This window comes from Atractosteus spatula, chromosome 15 (assembly GCF_055471065.1).
Source record: "Atractosteus spatula isolate fAtrSpa1 chromosome 15, fAtrSpa1.hap1, whole genome shotgun sequence".
In the NCBI taxonomy this organism is placed as follows: domain Eukaryota; kingdom Metazoa; phylum Chordata; class Actinopteri; order Semionotiformes; family Lepisosteidae; genus Atractosteus; species Atractosteus spatula.
In genome coordinates this window covers 23,395,184-23,414,005 of record NC_142720.1, presented here as the reverse complement: position 1 = coordinate 23,414,005, position 18,822 = coordinate 23,395,184, and the positions used below count along the sequence as shown (strand labels likewise).

The window sequence follows — 18,822 nt, the reverse complement described above, 5'->3', positions numbered from 1 at the left end:
AGCCGCCCCGTTCCCGTTTCCCGACGCCGATCGGGGAGGACGAGGCTCGGGTGCCCGGCAGAACCGGGCTCGGTGTCCTCTTCTTCCCGCAGCGGTCGCAAATCAGCGTGCGGGGCTGTTCCGCGGGGGTCGCTGCCCGGGCTGGCTCCTCTTCCCCCTCGCTGGATCCCTCCGTCGCCGTCTCGCTCAGCCGGCAGGGCGCACTGCGTCTGCTGGCGCTTCCAGTCACCCCGAACACGGTCTCAGCCCGTGTAGCAAGGGCCAAGGCCTGCTCCAGCGATGTTGGCGCGGCCAGCTGCACGTGGCGCCGCAGCTCCTCTGGCGAGAGGGCCTTGAGAAAGGCCTGGAGAGCCATCTCCCGCTGCGCCTCCCGGGGGAAAGTTGGGTATCCTCGGCGGGCAAGGAACATGACATCCGCGGCGACCGGGCCCAGTCGCTCCCCTGGTCGGCGCCGCCGCAGGGCCAGCCTCTCCCGCATCAAGTCCGGCGCCTCCTCTACACCGAAGCGCAGCTGGAGGGCTGCCGCCAGCGCCGCGTAGTCGCCTCTGTCTTCCTCCGGGACGTCCAGGAGCACCTGGCAGGCCGCTCCTTCCAGCGCCACCGCCAGGTGGCCGGCCATCTCCGCCCGGCTCCAGCCATTCGTCCGGGCCGCGAGCTGGAACTGCGCCTCATAGGTTTCCCAAGGCGCTTCACCATCGTAGCGACCTGGTCGCACCCGCGCCGATGGGTGTGGGAATCGCTGATCGGCTCCGGCAGGGAGGGCATCTTCTCTCCGGGGCAGCCGCCCCAATTCTACTGGCGGGGCCACTACTGGGTAGCCCTGGTAAGGGCTGTGGCCACCTGTCGCACCCAGGAGTTGCTCAGGCTCCCTATGAGTGCTGCCGATGGGTTCTGCGTCTGTCAGCGTCAGCCGGCGCTTAACAGAGTCGGATAATGTCTGCCACGAGTTGCTCATTCTGCCCACTTCTGACACCAATGTAACGCAACGGGGGCTCCGGCGGGCGCCCTTGCCGCATCAGGTCGGCCCCACACCGTCCGGGGCTCGAACCCGGGACTTCCGCGTCTCTCTGCAGCGACCTAGCCCCGTGAGCTAAAGAGAGATCTCTTTCCAGCCCAGTAGCTGTAGTCCTGCTATCATAGGGAAGGGCGGTGACGTCACCTGCTCTGGTACGCCGGCTCTTACACAGTACCTGACGGCCGTAAGCGTTACAGTATTATAACATTTATTTAATTTGAATGGTATTCAATCACATTTTAATAATTGAAGTCATTTAAAATTATATGTCAAACATGCTCATTCCCTGTTATATTTTAAGTTACGTTTCAAATTATTTTGATTTTGCTGTCCTGTCATCTCTCTAGAGTATTTGTTATGCTCTTACTCTCCTGTCACACAGAATCAGTTGCATCTCTTCGGAAGGTCAGTGCGTTAATGAAAATAAAACGTAACACCAAACGAATTTACGTGCTGTATTCTCTGTTCTTATTGCACGGTGCAAATTAGTTAATTTAGTAACTTCGTAAATGTGCGATACTTCATTGTAGAACGTGTGCTTATACTGTACATGCTTGTCCAGATAAAGGTTTATGCTAAATTACACAACTACTATTTTACAGCTTATACGAGGACCTTTACAATTACAGTCTTTAGGAGAAACGATGCTAAGATCAAACCTATGGAAAAAGCTTTGTGAGTGCGGGACAGGCGCCCACTTCAGCTCCCGATCCTTTAAGAAAAAAAAACTTTGGAAATGTCGTGAGAAGGTGGGGGCAAACGGAAAAAAATGAAGTCATTTCCTCTATGCCCTGTTTACCGCCGGAAACCTGGAGCGTTTATAGCAACCGAGCAGGGAGAGAGGACTGCCCAGGAGAGAAATGAGAGATGGTGTAGCGCTATGGACCGGTATTCAGCCCACGCCAGGCGATAGTGAACCAGAATAACAAGGTGCAGCCGACCCTGGGGACATTTCCAGGAGAGCAGCTCTGTTTGCACCTCATTGCCGTGGTGTCGTGATGCTCGTTGGTCGCGTAGTGTAATTGATGATTGATGAAGTTTTGACGCGGCTGCCGCCGTTTTCGGGGGATAGGAAAGAGTTTAAGGCCGCCGGAGGCATCATCCCCGAACAAAATCCTATGAATCGATGAGGAAACACTTTGATTCTCTTTAAGAATATTTTTAATGCGGTTATTCCGATAGGAGGCCGAGGAACGCGAGGCGCTTATTAAATTTTCTGCGCGGAGTTACAGCTTCAGCGGAAAATGTTACCGACTGAATGCAGGTAGGCAAGGCTGTTGGGCTCTTCACATGTACTGTCACTAAAATTGATAATCGGATCATGCATGACGCTCATGCATCGAAGCTGCAGATGCGTTTTCGTATTTTCTTCTCAATGTTTCAGGTGCTCATGTGTGATTCTGCTGCTGTAAATGGGGAGTTGCGACACCAAATGCAGCAATTTCGGTGACTAGTGACTGTTTTTACTCCTGTAATTCGTTCTGGGGTCCTGAGTCGAATGTAATCGTGAATGTCGTTACCTGATATTTTGTTACAGTCTGAGTCCAGAGGTGTGCTTGCGTTTCAGCTACAAATACTACAGAAGGTGTATTTGCTACCCGATCGTCGTCGTGAAATAGTTACTTGCGTGTCTACGCCCATTAACTGTGATTCAGTACATCGCCCCTTTCCACGCGTAATTGCCGCAGACAGGATTTTAAAAGGAGACTTCAAATGTAGCCCCATTTCAAGAAAGCAATTACTGTTAAGTCACTCTTCCCCAAAATCGTTCTCTAAAAGTACGAAATAATTAAAAGGTTTGATCTATCTGAATTCACCCTGTGTTCACCTGGTTTTCCTCCGGCTGCTCTGGTGTCCTCCCACAGCCCAAAGACGTACTGGGAGGTTATTGAGCCTCGGGGGAAATTGGTCCTGGTTTGAGTGTGTGTCCTGTGGTGCGCTGGTGTCCTGTCCAGGCTGTACCCCTTTTGCGCCTGTTGCCTGCTGGGATAGGCTCCGGCTCCCCCACAGCCCTCAGTGAGACGGTAGAGTACAGATGGATGTCACTCATAACGCCCTTTCTGATTTTCTGGTTTGTTGTTGGAATTCACGAGGTACATTTACAGGACCTATGATGTTGGTCATGAGCATGCTGCATTTCGGTGTCTCGAAAGTGTGTCTGTGCCATAAAAATCATCAATGTGTTTGGACAAGTGGCTTGGACATTTTCCAGCTTTTTGCATGCCACGTTGTTTTACCTGTTAAAGCCTGGAATGTGCGTTTTGTAGCCCCTATAAAACATGCAGGCATAACGAGTTGGAACATTTTCAGTAGTGCTTGATGAATTTCCCCTTGGTCTCATGAAAACTTGCAGAAATCCATCCTAAAATCACAGTATGAATTAAAAAAAAACAGGTTTCGGCATGATGTTAGAATACGTAGGCCTCAGAGTCATGCACATTTTGAAAGCTGAAATGGAATAATTTTATCTTTTTAATAAATGAGAAATAAGAATGTCATCACTGTGTTGCTGTACTGCTGCATCAGACCATATGGTGCGATTGACTTTATACTATAGCTGTAAATCAGGTGATGCATGCTGTTACTATTCTTAGAGGAGACTTGTTTGTACAGGAGGGAGGTAGCGTTGCCTGCTGTCTTCAGCTGTAGTAGCCCTAAGGGTTAGTTTCTTTTTAAGTCATAAATATGGAATTATTAAACGGAACGTTTCTCACCATTTTCAAACAATAAATAATCCTCTAGTTTCGAATTTTGACTACTTCTCCTTAGAAATGTATGTAATTTATTCATCCTGAATCCTCCTGAATTTCGAAGGATTGAAAATCAAGTGTCTCTCTTTTCTTGTCCAGAGCAGTATCCCCCCCTTCTTGTCAGCTTACGTAATAAAATATAATAAAATCAGTACAGCAGGTAGAGTCTCGGGCGATCTCTTCCTGGACTCGCTTTGTACCTCCTTTACAGGCATCATTGTGCAGCTGTCAAACAAATCAAGCACAGTCCATTTTTTCCCCTTCTTTAACGCACAGGAAAAGTGTTGTCAATATTTCCAGTCACGTCCACTGTTCGGTAATCTTGAGCTCATCTCTTTCCGTACTTGAATGCATCTCCACTGCAGTTCTCAGTACCAGAAAGAGAGGGGTACGCTTGTCATGCTCAGGCCTCAACTTGTGCAGTTCAGGGGAAGCAGCTGTTCCACTGAGACCTCCAGGAGTGAGACCACAGCTGTCCCAACTGCCATGAGCTCACTGTCAAGAGCCTTAGCTGTCTGGACAGCAGGATAGAAAACAGACACACGTCATGCATTTAAGCTTTGGCATTTCATTGTGGTTTTCTTGTGCAACCAAGTAATGGAAAGAGTATGCAGGCTAGAAGCTATTGAAGATGAAGATGCTTTGATTGCTGTATTAAAGTTCAGTTAGTATAGAAATGAATTTACATTGTGCTGTAATTGCTTTTTGGGCGCTAATGAGTTTCAGATTAATGAACAGTTAATGGATGGAACTATGTCAAGACAATATCCTGGTGGCCCCTTCCACATAAACATGAGTAATATCCCCTATATCATCTGTGTTATTAGAGCACTGTGTATGAGCAGCAGTTGCTGGGAAACTGTCCCCACATGTCTGCATTTTTTAAATTGAATTGAATTCTTGAAAATTCGTCTGTCCCTTCTCTATTAAAGGAGTGAAATTAAAACACAGTTTAAAAGATTCCTATATTGGTCTCTTGGTCATATGTAATGATGGGCTTTCTTTACTGATTATCAGTAAATCCCAGATTTTCCCCTGTGAGTTTTCCTTGCACCTTAAATTGATTATTTTAGCAAATTAATGATCAAATTTCAAAATGAAAAGCCTGAGACGTTCAGATGTGCGTTTAAATTATTGCAATACTGCATAGTGTCATGAGTGTTTCTTTAATTTTAAAGCACTGGGGATTAATAGATCAGCTCTCTTTGTACTTCAGAGCTCATGTTGTATTTATGCCCCTGAAACAAGATGGAGAATAATTAATTTGTGATTAACTCGCATAAAATGATTGTTAAATCCCAGGAGGACTGAAACAAGTGTTTATGCAATATTGCAGTAACCGTACCTGGGACTAATATATTGTAATACATTCACACCTTTCCTCCAGTTCTCCCAGAGTGTTGATACTCCTCGTCTGCTCCCCGCCATCTCTCAGCTACCCTCTCTTTTGTTCTCGGCTTTATTAACTGCCAGTTTCCCTCTCTCCCTCACAACTCTTTACTGTAGTTTTTTAAGGTTAAGTAGATTGAGGGGTAACTACTATACCTAAGTCTGAATATCTTCTGAGGTGAAAGAAGGAGATGATACATTTTAGAAATACTGATTATTGACCTTTTGTTATAATTTTGACTCATATCAACTTATGTATAGGTGTGAATCCAGGTGCCTGTCAATAAAACTTTTTAGCAGTTACCTTTCTGAAGACTTTTTTTGTGTATTATTGCCTTTTAAACAAGTGTTTAAATTCCAAAGGGAGTCACTGTGAATGAAATGTTTTCTCTTTTTTGCTATATGTTTTGGTCTGCAAATAAAAGCTTTTTATAAAGAAGAATTCTTTTTCAGAGTGTGGAAAACAGCTTCCCTTTTAGCCCATCATTCCTGCATGATGAATTCTCCATCATATTTATATCGTATATACAGGAATTCTTGTCTTTTTTTTTTAAGAGCCTGTGATTATATTTCCAATGTGTTCAAGGTAGTGCTCGAGTGATTCCAAGACCCAGCCCTGAGTAGTGGAAGCTGCCTCGACCCCTGACCCCTGACCCCTGACCGGAGCACTTTCAGCTGCAGCCATGCTGGAGGAGGACATGGAGGTGGCCATCAAGGTGGTGGTGGTGGGGAATGGAGCTGTGGGCAAGTCCAGCATGATCCAGCGCTACTGCAAGGGAATCTTCACCAAGGATTATAAAAAGACCATCGGAGTGGACTTTCTCGAGCGGCAGATTCGGTATGTCCGATCGATCGCCTCTAGAAACCAACATACAGAAAGGGTCAAGAGTTGTGTTTGAGTGGGAGCTGCCTCAGTGTGCATTGGCTGCACAGGATCAGAAAAGGTTACTTTCACCCTGAAACACAGAAAGGAGAAACCTGAAGAACTCTCCAGCCAAAGTCTTACATTCACATAGGAGTCTGTATGCGTAGGCTGCAGAGGAACAGGAGAGGATTCATTCCATGCTGAGAAGTGAGGAAAGAAACAGAACTTCTCAGCTCTGGAGCCTTCGTCAGGCATGAGAGAGGGGAAGCAGCAGGTAAATAAGGCACAGGAGAGCAAAGGACAGAGCAGTAAGAAGGGGCAGGGAGCCGCGAGGAAATGGAGAAAAAGCAGGTGAGAGTGAGAGTCCAACCTCAGGGAGAGCAGGAGGAGAGGTCTGGAAATCCAGGATTTAGTAGGAGATGAGGCTGCCTTTAAGAGAAGGGGGAAGGTGTCATAATTTTGGTTTCAAATATCTCTGCAGTCTTACATTGTGCTTTATAAAAAATCCTTCGTAGCAATTAATTATTTTAATTGTTTGAGCATTTCGGAGGTAGTTGATAAAAAACATCTTTCTTTACCAAATTGTTATGCTGTTGCATGAAAGTAACTTATTAAAAATGAAATGTGCTTCTCTGTTCTGGGTTTGCTAAAATATTTATGCTCCAGCCTGTAGAAGTTTGACATACAGTAGGTGCATAACTCATCCTGGAACTGGCCAGAGTTCTTTCATGTCTTCTGACCTTTGTGAGTTCAGGCTGAATGGCAGTAAATGTCACATCGAACATCCGCTCACTAGTGCACACGTGTGCCACTTTCACAGTGCCCCCATAAGTATTAGAACAGAAAAGTCAAAACATATTTTTGTGATCATAAGACAAGTGCAAAATAATCAACACTTTATTTTTTGTGAATAATACGTGATTATATGAAAACACTTTATATTCAACCCACATATTTCAAGTGATCATAAGTTGTAGGACAGTCACTTCATTTGTGTGTATATTTGAGTGTAAACTTGGTTGCTTTTCCTTTCAAAACAATAAGTGCCTGAGGTCTGTGAGTCTTTGAGCTCACATAACTCAATGACTGAAGTGCTTTGCTGCTTCCATTTTGAGTGTTTCCCACTTCTGTTTCTCTTGATGAACTTACCTTTCTTGGTGTATTATTATGGGAATTTAGCTATTCAAGTTGATCTCCAGATATTTACCTTAAGGGTATCTACAAATAGAAACAGGGCAAATATTAGATAGTCATTAATTCTAGCTACTAAAATCTTTAGTAATGGAAGCAAAGTTGATGTAACTCCATCTTATTGCCTTTATTTAAAATATTCTCTTGCCAAACAGGTGTTAGTGGAAATGTGATGGTTCAGCAGCCAAAAACCGTTACAGATTTCAGGATAGAGACCAAATAATTAAGAAATAAATGAGTAATGTCGATTAAAAGGTTTGGGTGTTTCTTTACAACAAAGTCTGCAAACCAGAGTTTAGCCAAGAAATACTGTGCTGTGTCCAATTGGATTAGGAAAGTGAATAACAGGAGGAAACATAGCTCCCATCAGGAAGTTGTAGAGACAGTATGGCTCTCTTTCTAGAAAACCCAACTCTCATATGGAGGAAGACTGAAAAGTCAATCGGACAGTTTTGGGAATTTGAAATCCCTTACATGTATTGTATAAAATAAAAGTCACATTCCAGCTAAATTCTAAATGATTTGGTCTTTCCGTTCTCACACTGTATTTCCTCCTCTTGGTTTTTCAAAATCGAAGCCTCTTTGTGGTCACTCCTAATGGTCACCGCAACCTACAGCATAGATACTATAGGAGTGTCTTGCACATATCGCACACAGGAACAAGTAAAGGTTTATTCCTTGCAGCCTACACATGCTGATGCAGCTACCTACTTGAACGCATCACACACAGCCTGCAATGTGAGGGCATATGTTACACTTCATGTCTTTTAACACCGCTGTCCTATGGAATGGATCAAATGGAGCTACTTTATCGTTTTATATGAATTTACAATCACGTTACTTCTGCTATACCTACACCTGCCCAGTTTGGAGTAGCCAGCTGTGTGTTGTCCACGTCTCGGCCCGCAGCTACAAGGGGAGAATGAGGAAGTGTAGGCAGAATCTCTGACCTGTCCTCCTCTGAGCCGCTTATCATTGGAGCTGAGGAAGTACGGGCACCACAGCCCATTCCCAAGGTTCAGCAGCAGCTGGAGGAGAGGCACCCCTCATCCCCTCATCGCAGTGTCTCAGTCTGTCTGGTCCAGTCCTGTCACAGTTGGGCTCGAACCCATGATCATAGTTCGCAGCTTGTGCTTGAGCGAGGGCTTCTCCTGGTTCATGCACTCAGGTGGCCCCCTGAGCTACATACCTTACCAGATACAGTCTGGGAGACATCAGATCTGTTCTACTAGACTTTTATATCCTGCATAACTATTTCTCAAAACATTTTATATATAAAATATCAGCATTTCCAAAGACTGTGCTAAAGTGTTAATTAATATAAACTTAATATGAAGTTACTTTTTGGTCTGAATTTCGTATCAATCAAGAGTTTCCAGTCTGTGACTTTAGGGATACCTGTCCATCACAGAGCAGTTTGATTTTTTTTCTGCTGAAGCCTAAAGAGGAGTTTTGCTTTGTTGTGTGCATTTATGTACCATGTTTTGTGGTATTTATGTATCCACTTAGGATATTTAGCAAGCCATCGATATGTATATTTGGAACAGGACCTCATTAGGCCAGCATGAAGCCTGAAGCTTTTTAATTAGGATAAGCTTTATCATGTGTAGCGGATTGCATTTTGTCAATAAATTTGGAACAATTGGCTCAGGCTGGTTAGAATGTTGTAGCAATTACCCTGGGTGTCTGATCTCTTTCTCTGCACAGAGTTAACGATGAGGACGTCAGGCTGATGCTGTGGGACACTGCAGGCCAGGAGGAGTTTGATGCAATCACAAAGGCTTATTACAGAGGTGGGGACTGCAAAACATTACACAACCTTGGCACTTGTATATTTACGCCGAGCTGAAAGTGATGCATATAACATCCACATAATTGAGGCTTTGCTTAGTTCTGGAATCACATTCATCTCCTGGGGGGTATGTATCGCACACCTCTGCTAAGGCAGCTAGGGTTTGGCTTTAGTTCCTGCTTCCCAGGTTCGCTGTGACTGCGTGACCATTTCCCTTGCATAGTTTCAGCAGGGACTGTTGTTTGTAATCTGGATGCTGTGATACAGTACGTGTAGCCAGTACACCTTCAAGCTAGCTGCTTCTAGAATATGGTCTAGAAGACCACAGGCTGCCTTCCAGACCAGCACACACTTGAGTTCATACACACTCGCCAGTCCCCCGGCACTCCTCTTTCTTCCTGTTGTGGTGTCTGGTGATCGTATTTTCCTTCTGTACAGCAGATCATCTTCATCCGCACCCCGTCAAGAGGCCCCGAGCTGAGTCCTGCTCACTCTAGTCTTGTCGTCTGTGAATACTCGTATATTCAGTAGTACAGTATGGAGGTCCCTGCTGTCTCAGGCCTCCAGTACAGCAATGCTTGATTCCTCTGGAACTCTTCACCAGACAGTTGTCAGTATTTCTCTAGATATTGTAGACAATATCCACATTACAAATCTCCCTGGGGGACACATGAGATTTAGACATCAATTAGTGGCAGGTGGTCTGAGCAGAATTACCAGAAAAGCTGCAGTGCAAGACCAGAAAAACCACAGTAAGCATATTTGAGGAACAGAAGTTTAATGTTTTCTTGCAATACAAAGTTATAAACAAAAATTATTCTAGGGAAACCCTTGTAACTAAATTGTAGAATAAAGATGGGTTGTGGCAACATGCATTATGCATTCATACTGAAATTATTTTACTTCATGAATTGCACCTGGTCTCCCAGAACTATTAGCGAACAAGTACAAGACTTTGCATGTTTTGTACTATAGCACATTCATTCTCATACAGGCGTACGATTGCAGTGTTTCTTCACCAGCAGTACAGTCCTCATGCAAGTAGATTGTTTTGCATTGACGCAATGACACGTCTTCCACAGTGAGGTGAAAGTGTCTCTCATTTTCAGGGGCGCAGGCCTGTGTGCTGGTCTTTTCTACCACCGACAGAGAGTCCTTTGAAGCCATTTCCAGTTGGAGAGAGAAGGTGGAGGCCGAAGTGGGAGACATCCCCACCGTCCTCGTCCAGAATAAGATCGATCTCCTGGATGACTCTGTAATCAAAAAGTGAGGCTTCTCAGTTTCTAGGGTGTGGCATTATGTCAACTGGAAGTTGTTTTCTGTTGTTTTCTCCAGCATGTTGTTCATTATTCTGCAGTTGAGTTTTTTTTTTTATATTCCTGTACAATCATGACATATTTTTGTTATATCCACTTCAGAATAGCCTATTGTGAAAGGAGAACAGAACCAAGATTATAAATGAGAGGGGGGCCTCTCTCCCACCATCTTGCCTTTGATTGAATTAACCTTTTGTTAATTAGTAGTTTACTGATCTCAGAATTTCACCCGGCCATTTCTTGCAGCTTGCTTTGTATTCCCGCAAGCCCCTGGGCCCTCTGGTTTGTCATTTTGCAGAAATCCCCTGGAGCCGACTTTGCCCATCCATCCATTTTCTATCGGTTTTATCGGGTACAGGGCTGCAGGCAGCAACGGGCGCGAGGAAGGGGACATCCTCAATCGGAATACTTGCATCAGCTCCCCTCTGTTTGCTCTTAAGACTAAAAGGTTTAGTTCCTTTTGCCTGTCCCTTAATTGCAGTGTACTGATTGCTTTTCTCTGGACTTTGTGAAGTGCCAGCCTCCCTCGAGACATGGCCTGGACACACAAGCCCCATAGCAGGTGTTGAGCACCGGTCAGAGGAGAGGCTTGCTGCCCCATCGCTTCTCTGAGCACTCTTCACCACTGCGACTGTGCACTCTGCGGTTTGTACAGGACAGTTTTGAACAAATGAAGAAAGTGAATTCACATTTTTGTTTATAAACAAAAACTTGACATTGCAGTAAAAGCCATTTTCCTGTTTTGGGGTTTTAAAAATATTTTTATCCATGAGTTTTGATGTTTTTTTTCCTTTTTGTTTCTCGTTAAAAAATGTGTTCTCTGATGGGCAGTGAGGAGGCTGAGGGACTAGCAAAGAAGCTGAAGCTGAGATTCTATCGTACTTCAGTGAAAGAAGATCTCAATGTCAATGAAGGTAAGTGGAGTCCAGGATGCAGTCTCTGAGAACTGTTGTGCTTCAAGCACAAGGTCCGTGCTTTTCCAGCGTTTTTGCACCTCAGTTTAATGCATTTTGAGAAACTCAAAGTGCAATACTTAACACAATACACGACAGAAGTGAAAAGAAGGCAACAAAAGTACAGCGGAACAAATACATTACTGCGCATCAACATCAGAATTGAGGAGAGAGAAATTATAACAGGAATTTAATTCTGTGTCTGAAAGTAGTATCAGCTTGCCAACAGGTGAAAGACAACTTGCCTTTGACTGGCTGTCTGCTCAATTAGTTCTCAGGATTAAAAAAACACTTGAAAAAAGATCATTTAAAATCCTGATTTGATTTTTACTAGCCTTTTAAAGAGCACACAACTGCATTTATAGTTTTTTCCTCTTCTCCTTTCTGTAGTGTGGTTAGTTATTCTCTAATGAGGAAAAGAGGTTTTTTTTTTGTGTGCTGTCCAGCTTGAGTTTTCTCTTTCATTGATCAGTATGATGTCTTTCCTCAGTATTCAAGTATCTTGCGGACAAATACCTTCAGAGGATTAAGCAACAGACGGCAGAGGAGCCAGAAGTGGTGCACACAGCCAGCAATAAAATCGGTCAGTATGCAGGGTTACTAGTATTGTGTTTTTTATGTCATACAGCAGCAAGAAGATAAATTTAGTCTTACAGATCCCACAGTTAGGATCACACAAATACTAGGATATTAGGGACATTTTGCTCAGTAAATAAACTTACATTTTACTGATAAACTTGGTGGCATGTTGAGGGGGTCTGTGTTAGTGTGAATGCATTATTGTTTATTCCTGGTTTAAGTCATGAAACCGTCTGAAATGTAAGGAGCCTGAAGTCATTTACAATGGAGCAGCTTCAAGATGTACCTTGGGCTGCTGGCGGACCGGTTCCGGTGCGTCTAGAAGGAGAGGCAGAGCAGGGTGGGAGACGCACGCTGTGACTCCTGGCCTGGGAGTCCTCTGAGGGGAACGGGATGTGCTTGTTTTTAGTATTTCCTTGGGTCCTGAGAGCCAGCTGACCCTTCCTCTCGTACCAGGGGTTTTCAACACGGCCGGCGGGAGCCACTCTGGCCACAACTCCAGCACTCTCAACGGCCGGGAAGTCATAAGCCTCCGACCCAACAAGCAGAGGACCAAGAAGATCAAGAGCCCCTTCAGCGGCTGCCGCCTGCTCTAGGCCCGTGCCAGGCCCGTGCCAGGCCCGGACAGGGTCTCCCTCCTGCGCTCGGGGGCAGTCTTCGCCGACTGTGGACTGAGTGACTTTGTTGTGGATCGTTCTGCTGCAAGACTGCCCTCATCTCAATTTCAAATGCCTTTCTCTGCCCCCTGAGGCTGTGCCTTGTAGGTCAGCCAAAATCGTCTGTAATTTACTGCACCACGTTGGAATGTGTATTTTTATAGATTTGCGATGTTAAGCATTCCATAATTGATTATGATGAAATTATTGATTTCAAACAGTATAGGATATCTAGACAACACAACACACAGTGAAGGCTTGACTGACATGACTCTTTCTGATGGTTAAATACTCACAGGCCTACATCTTTGTACACATATGTGGTTTCAGCAAATGTCTACTTGTGCATATTACTGTCCATCTGTGCAATATGTTTGTACTGATTGAGATATACAGACTGTTTGATACTAATGTTTTTTTTTTCCTTGAACCTTATTGAACATTCTTTGTTATATCATGGATGTACCAATGTGGAACCATGATGTTCCAAAACTCTTCTTGAGGATATTTTTATAGAAATTGACAGTGCTTCTTGAATGTAGGCTGAAGCCAGAAAGCTAACTTTAGAAACAAAATAGTGCCAAATCATTTTGATATGTATTTGCCTTCCTTTAGTTTTGACTGATGACACGCTCTCCGCTGTAGCTATTTGGGCAGTGCTGCGAAGAGAAGGTTTCTGTGCTTGTTTCCATTGTACTCAAATATTATCATTTATCCTATTCTGCATTTCTAAACAAGTTTGTTTTTGAGAACATTTAATGTTTGCCTTATGAATTTTAGTTTGTTTTTTACAAGTTGTCAGAACACATCTTGAGCTAATAAAAAGAAGCAGCCTTTTCTTTGAATTCATTAATAAATGGCTACAGGAAAATAACAAATGTAGCATATCCTTCAGACTTCACTTGGACTATACTGTTATCTTTTTAATTCTGTAAGATTTTTAGACTGTCCATTTAAGTTTAATTTCTGTTCAATATTAAGTTAGCAGGATATTGTAAATCCCAAAGTTAGACCTGTTGTACTCCTGCCAGCAGTGAGACTTTTCAAAGGCTTCACACATACCCTTGATTTCTTCAAGGTATTGGAATTAAAATTCAATGTTTACATATTGGATTTTGTAATGTTCAGTCATTGGTCTCAGCAGTGCTAGCAGTTTTTGTTTGTATTGGTAAAGGTACATTTGGATTTTTTGAGGTGCAGTTACCAAAAAAGGGTACTGAAAGCTGAACTAACGGAGCAATGTCTCGATGTAATCCATGCTCTGCATATTGTGACTCTACATCATTAAAAAATTCTGAGTTTCAAATTAAGGCTAAGTACTATATTGTCTCTTTTTTTCCTTCGATCCCCTTTTTTTTACTTCACATGCTCTTTCTTACCAGGCCAGTAATGCAAAAGAGAGGGAGGTGTATGGTTTTCTTGAAGGTATATACCGTTAAAAGCCTAAAACTGCCTTCTGCCTCTACCACAGTTTTTTTTTAACGTGACAGGTAATGTAGTACTTGCTGCTTTAGGCCACTTGAAATTTGCTGTGGAATCAGAGCTCATTGAAAGTCTATATACCATAGAGGTTGACATACAAATGAGATCATATGCATGCACAAAACATAACATCTACTTGGATGAGAATGCCACCTGCATCTGAGTGTGTAGTTGCTGGTGAAAAGGCCAGAAAGGCTGACTGGTTTGCAGCAGATTAAGGCTATTGTTGCAGCAGCCAGGAAAGCTTGTTTTGCGATGCTGGTTGCAGTGGGCCAGGAATGGAGTCCTGAGACCTGTTGCAGCTAATTGCAGCTTTCCTGTGCTGAAGCTGTGAAGTGTCTCTGGGCTTTACTAAAAGGAGAGGCACAAATCTGGCGGTCACTCCAGGAATGTCTCGGTCATTAGGAACCAGTTTATCAAGACAGGGTTCACACAAAGATCCGAGGACAGCAGAAGGATTTTCTGGGCAGCCATCCCTGACTTATCTGTGTCACACTGAGAATAAGGCAAGTCTTTATTTAGACAGCTGAAAAGAGCCTGGAGAATCACTAAAACGGTCTGCTGAAGACTCCCTAGCCCACTGCTTTATGAGGACTGTTTTGTCGAAGGCATCTGTCTTCAGGCAAAATTTGTACTTGGAAGAAGATTTAAAGAAAATAAAACGGCTTCGTATGACTATTCATGCCGCATGAAAGCACGATCTTGATCTCATCCGGATATGCTTTCCTTCTTCAGTGGGTGTGCTGCACCAGTGCAATTCTTTCCTCTGCTTTGGGTTTCTATTTGAACCACATCTTCTAAAATGTGTGCGAGGTGCTGCTGTACTGCCTGCTGCTCGGTGATGGCTTCAATTTCACTGTTTTACTTTCAGAAAATTAAGTTATTATTCCAGCTATTTTGACTTTTCCACAAAGCAAGAATTTGTTGTGCCAACTTTTCACAACAAAGTTGGTATTATTTTATCAGAGTAAAGAAGCACACCACAACACTCTCTGTTGCACTGAACTCAGTTGACCTTTTGAATCTAACCTTAAAGATTTTTAATTTAAGTCCATTCCTGCACCTTAGTGGAAAGATTAAGTGTGCCAAATTCTTCCACTGTGGAAAAATGCCCAATTTTAAAAAGCTTCTGAGAAAATAATCCCTACAAAGACAAATGTTAAACTTTTGATTCCAAACCATTTGGACTTGGTAAATAGGGAAACTGTCAGGAACAGTAAAACATTCTCATTGTTTAATTGCACTCAAATTCCAGATGTTTTCTTAGGCTAAAAGACAAATATATACTTTGCTAGACTGGAGAACAACGTGCGCCATGTCCAGCAGTTTGCAATGAGGAGCGACACCTCACTTCACACTTGCTTTTGGATTGCAAAGAAGCAAACTGTAGCAACCAGATCTCACTGTATTCCACACACTGTATTTTCCACAACAGAAGGGTGTTACAGAAAAAGATTAACATGTATAAAGCTGCACTGTTCACAATCTGAATGATACCTAATGAAGTAAGAATGGTATAACTACGAAGGACTTCAGGGCATCTCATTCAGTAACTGCAGCACTGTAAAAAAAAATCCACATTTCCACAGTGTTGTCTGAAGACATTTGAAATTTAGCTTTCCTGTTTACAATATTTTTACTGCTTTCTGAACCTCTTTTCAAACCTGACTTAATCCTGAATTTAAAAAAAACGGGATTTCTTGTGACTCCTTTCAGACGAACCTAATGGCCTTCTCGTTTTCCATCTTTTTTATGCTCAGTGGAATGTATATGATGCTGTCATAGTAAGAAATCTTAATTCTTCAGGAGAGTGTTATGTTAAGCTCTTATAGATTAGTGAGTGTATAATAGTTGTGATGTTAGCTCTACAGTAACAATTCCACAGGCAGGTTTAGTTGCCATTTGAGGTTTTTGGAAGGTCCACTTTCTGTTGATCCATAATCCTTATGGTTTTTCCTGTGTTGTCCACGTTCCTGATCAGAGTCTCCAGTCTTCTCTTGATTTTCTTCTGGTCCTCCAAGGCACAGCTGATGACTATGGTCTGGAACTTTTGATCCACAGGACCCGGGGGTGCCTCAGTGATACAGGCTGCATGCAGAGACATCAGGCGCTTTCTGGCACCGTCCAGGTCATCCAGAACTTTGGAGGCGATCTCATCGATCTCAGACGTCGCCTTCCTCAGAGCTTCCTGCTGCTGGGGGTTACGGATGGTTTCCACGGAAACCTCGACAGTCAGGGTTCGACCAAGCAGGCGGTCCGCGGTCAACGTCAGCTCCTCCCGTTCCCCTGAAAATGGGACAAACGGGTCTCTAGAATGAAGACACGGTGTGTGCAGCACACACAAGATCCGAGGTGCACAATGGACAGTTTCACTGATTGACTGATTCTAGGCTGAATTCACTAAAACTGTGCCCTCCTGATTTATTCATTCCTCTGTTGAAAACTGAACAAAAAACATCATAAGAAATAATTGTTGATTGTGTCTTGTTTCAAATATCACTAAAAATGACTTTTCTTTACTTTTTTCAGCAGGAAACTGTCTATTCAGAGTGTGATGTTCTTTGTTCCTATTTAAACAGGGGAATGATTAAATCTGGAGGCTACAAAGACAGTTCCTTTATCTCGCACCCTGTTGCACTGCTGTCAGCTCAAATGAACATTTTTGATCATCGGATTTTACCAGACTGCAATGGATGGGTTTAACTAGGGTCTAAGAGGGCCCCACAGTCAAAGAGAATATATATATGTACAGTACATGAAAAATTGATGCTCTTAAAAAAGTGGATCTGCTCTGATAACACAGGGGATCTGTTGACATGTAGATCTGCCTGCAATATTTTAACAAATAGTAGCTTTCTTTGAAAACTAATCACAGACTTCAGTTTGATGTTAATCTAAATTGGGCCATCTGAGAGACTGCTTGAGCAGGATGTCTTGTAGCCAAACGAGGTTAAAGAAACCCTGCTCCAGACTATGTATGCTGCACATGGAAAGGATGCCGGAAGTAAGATCCACGGTTTTCACAGACCTTGTCAGTCTTCACCTGTGTGACAGCTGTCCATGACCTACAGTGTGACACTCCTCTCACTCACCATCACTGATGGTTCGCATCTCCTGGCTGTTCTTCACAGACTGAATCATTTCCAGCAAACTTTCCTTCTCCTGCTCCATCGCAGTGGCTGCCTCTCGTAAAGCTTCCACTCTGACAGAAGACAACAATGTTTGAAGTCTGTTTTACTTCATGAAAGAATCGACTGGCCTTAGTAATACATTTTACATTTAATGCTGAAAAACTACACCAATGGGTTTGCATTTTTTCCATTTGAGATCAGCCTCTTTAAACAATGCTATTATATTCAAGAACAAACTTAGGTTGTGAATATTGGATATGCCTGGGGAAACCAGATGGTTATATTCTTGTTGCACTTAAGAATTTTTTTCAAATTTAAGTAAAGTAGGATCATTATGTACAAATATATCACCTGCCAAGTGGTGTAAAAATATTTATATGTAGTGTGCAGCTAGATCCAGGACAATTATCTCTGCCTCAAAATGTTCTGGACAAAAATCAGAAAACACGTGAACTTCATTTCCAAAGAAATACATCCTGCGTTTCTGTAATCTCCTCGTAAAATGACACCCATGTGAGGAATGTGAACCTACTGTACGGTACGTGTTGAACTGCAGCTGTCTGGGAGAAACGGACAGGTCTATGATTTAAACAGCCAATGAAGTTAAATGTTCCTAGCAGTAGAATCACAAGGCAGTGTTGACGAACAGCAGGTTTTCGTATGAAAGTGTGATGTGGATTGCGCTGAAGCCCAGCAGCCCTGAGAAACCCCCAAAGGGGCTATTTTTAATTTCCCAAGACCGCACGTGGGAGTCATTAAGCAAAGTCGACCCCCCCTTGTCCACCTGTTGTTCATACAATACAAAAATTGAAATATTTGCAAACGAGCTTCAAAAACAACAAAGTATGCCGTTGTTTTCAGATAAAATGTATCTCTGGAGGCGAGACTAAGCGACAGGACAAGAATGCGGTCTTGGAAACAAGGTGCCAGAGCCCACGAACACAAGAAAGCGACTCTAAAAAAAACTAAAATACAATCCAGTCAAGACGAGCGAACCTCGGCCGCCGTTCTTTTCATTTTAAACTTTTAAAAATGTTTAAAGTTTTAAAGTTTTCTAAAACCTCCCCCACCCCCAAACATTACCTGAGCTCTAGCTGATCCAGGCTCTCAAGCAGTTGTCCCGATCGATCCGCCATGGACAAGGATCTGCTGAACTTGCTGTTCCTCTCACTTTCATTCATTTTGGCGAGGATCTTAGCTTGAGCCATGGTGCCTGGAAATGCCGATTCCCCAGGAGAGTCGCAGCTCCTTAACCCACAGCTCTCCGATCTTGCCTCTAGGGGCAACTTCTAGCGGTTTCGCTCGCAGCTCGCCGCTCGCAGGCAGCGCCCGTATGTCAACATTTCCAAACATGGGCCGGACCTTCCCTGCCGCCCTCTCCCGGGGAGCAGGCCGGGCGCTCGGCGCAGGGGCGGGGGCGGGGGGTTCCAGCACAATCCACAGGTCCGCACTGACCCCGAAATCTCAGCCGGTCTCAACCCTGCACAGTCCTGCACGGTTTCCACGGGGTACCACAGACTGCGCCCTCGTTAGCCTCGGTACATTGTAGCCAAGTTGCCCGTGTGACTTGTCGCGGATCATGTCAATCAAGCGCAGACGAACGACCATGACTCTCTATGAATAGAATTATCCTATTTTGACCATTTTATAGAACGGCCGCCTTTGAAAAACAGGCATATATATTAAAGCGGAACGACACTGAC

The 18,822-nt window shown here is 43.7% G+C and overlaps 2 protein-coding genes across 3 annotated transcripts; one reads left to right on the top strand and one right to left on the bottom strand.

Moving 5' to 3' along the window:
• The first annotated feature begins 1,807 nt into the window (after positions 1 to 1,807).
• On the top strand, positions 1,808 to 13,822 carry rab23 (RAB23, member RAS oncogene family). 2 transcript variants are annotated; one of them, XM_088933777.1, is made up of 7 exons: positions 1,808 to 2,279; positions 5,741 to 5,992; positions 8,918 to 9,003; positions 10,112 to 10,268; positions 11,150 to 11,232; positions 11,762 to 11,854; positions 12,307 to 13,822. In XM_088933777.1, the coding sequence occupies exons 2-7, from the start codon at positions 5,838 to 5,840 to the stop codon at positions 12,444 to 12,446; spliced, it is 714 nt and encodes a 237-aa protein (XP_088789903.1). In that variant the 5' UTR covers positions 1,808 to 2,279; positions 5,741 to 5,837; the 3' UTR covers positions 12,447 to 13,822. The 2 variants fall into 2 exon arrangements, with proteins under 2 accessions (XP_088789903.1, XP_088789904.1); XM_088933778.1 differs by having other exon boundaries at positions 1,838 to 1,945.
• A 1,566-nt stretch (positions 13,823 to 15,388) lies between these two features.
• bag2 (BAG cochaperone 2) lies at positions 15,389 to 18,457 on the bottom strand. Its single transcript, XM_088933779.1, has 3 exons — positions 18,203 to 18,457; positions 17,081 to 17,190; positions 15,389 to 16,274 (listed from the first exon to the last, which is right to left on the bottom strand). The coding sequence occupies exons 1-3, from the start codon at positions 18,325 to 18,327 to the stop codon at positions 15,880 to 15,882; spliced, it is 630 nt and encodes a 209-aa protein (XP_088789905.1). The 5' UTR covers positions 18,328 to 18,457; the 3' UTR covers positions 15,389 to 15,879.
• Between the last annotated feature and the right edge of the window lie 365 nt (positions 18,458 to 18,822).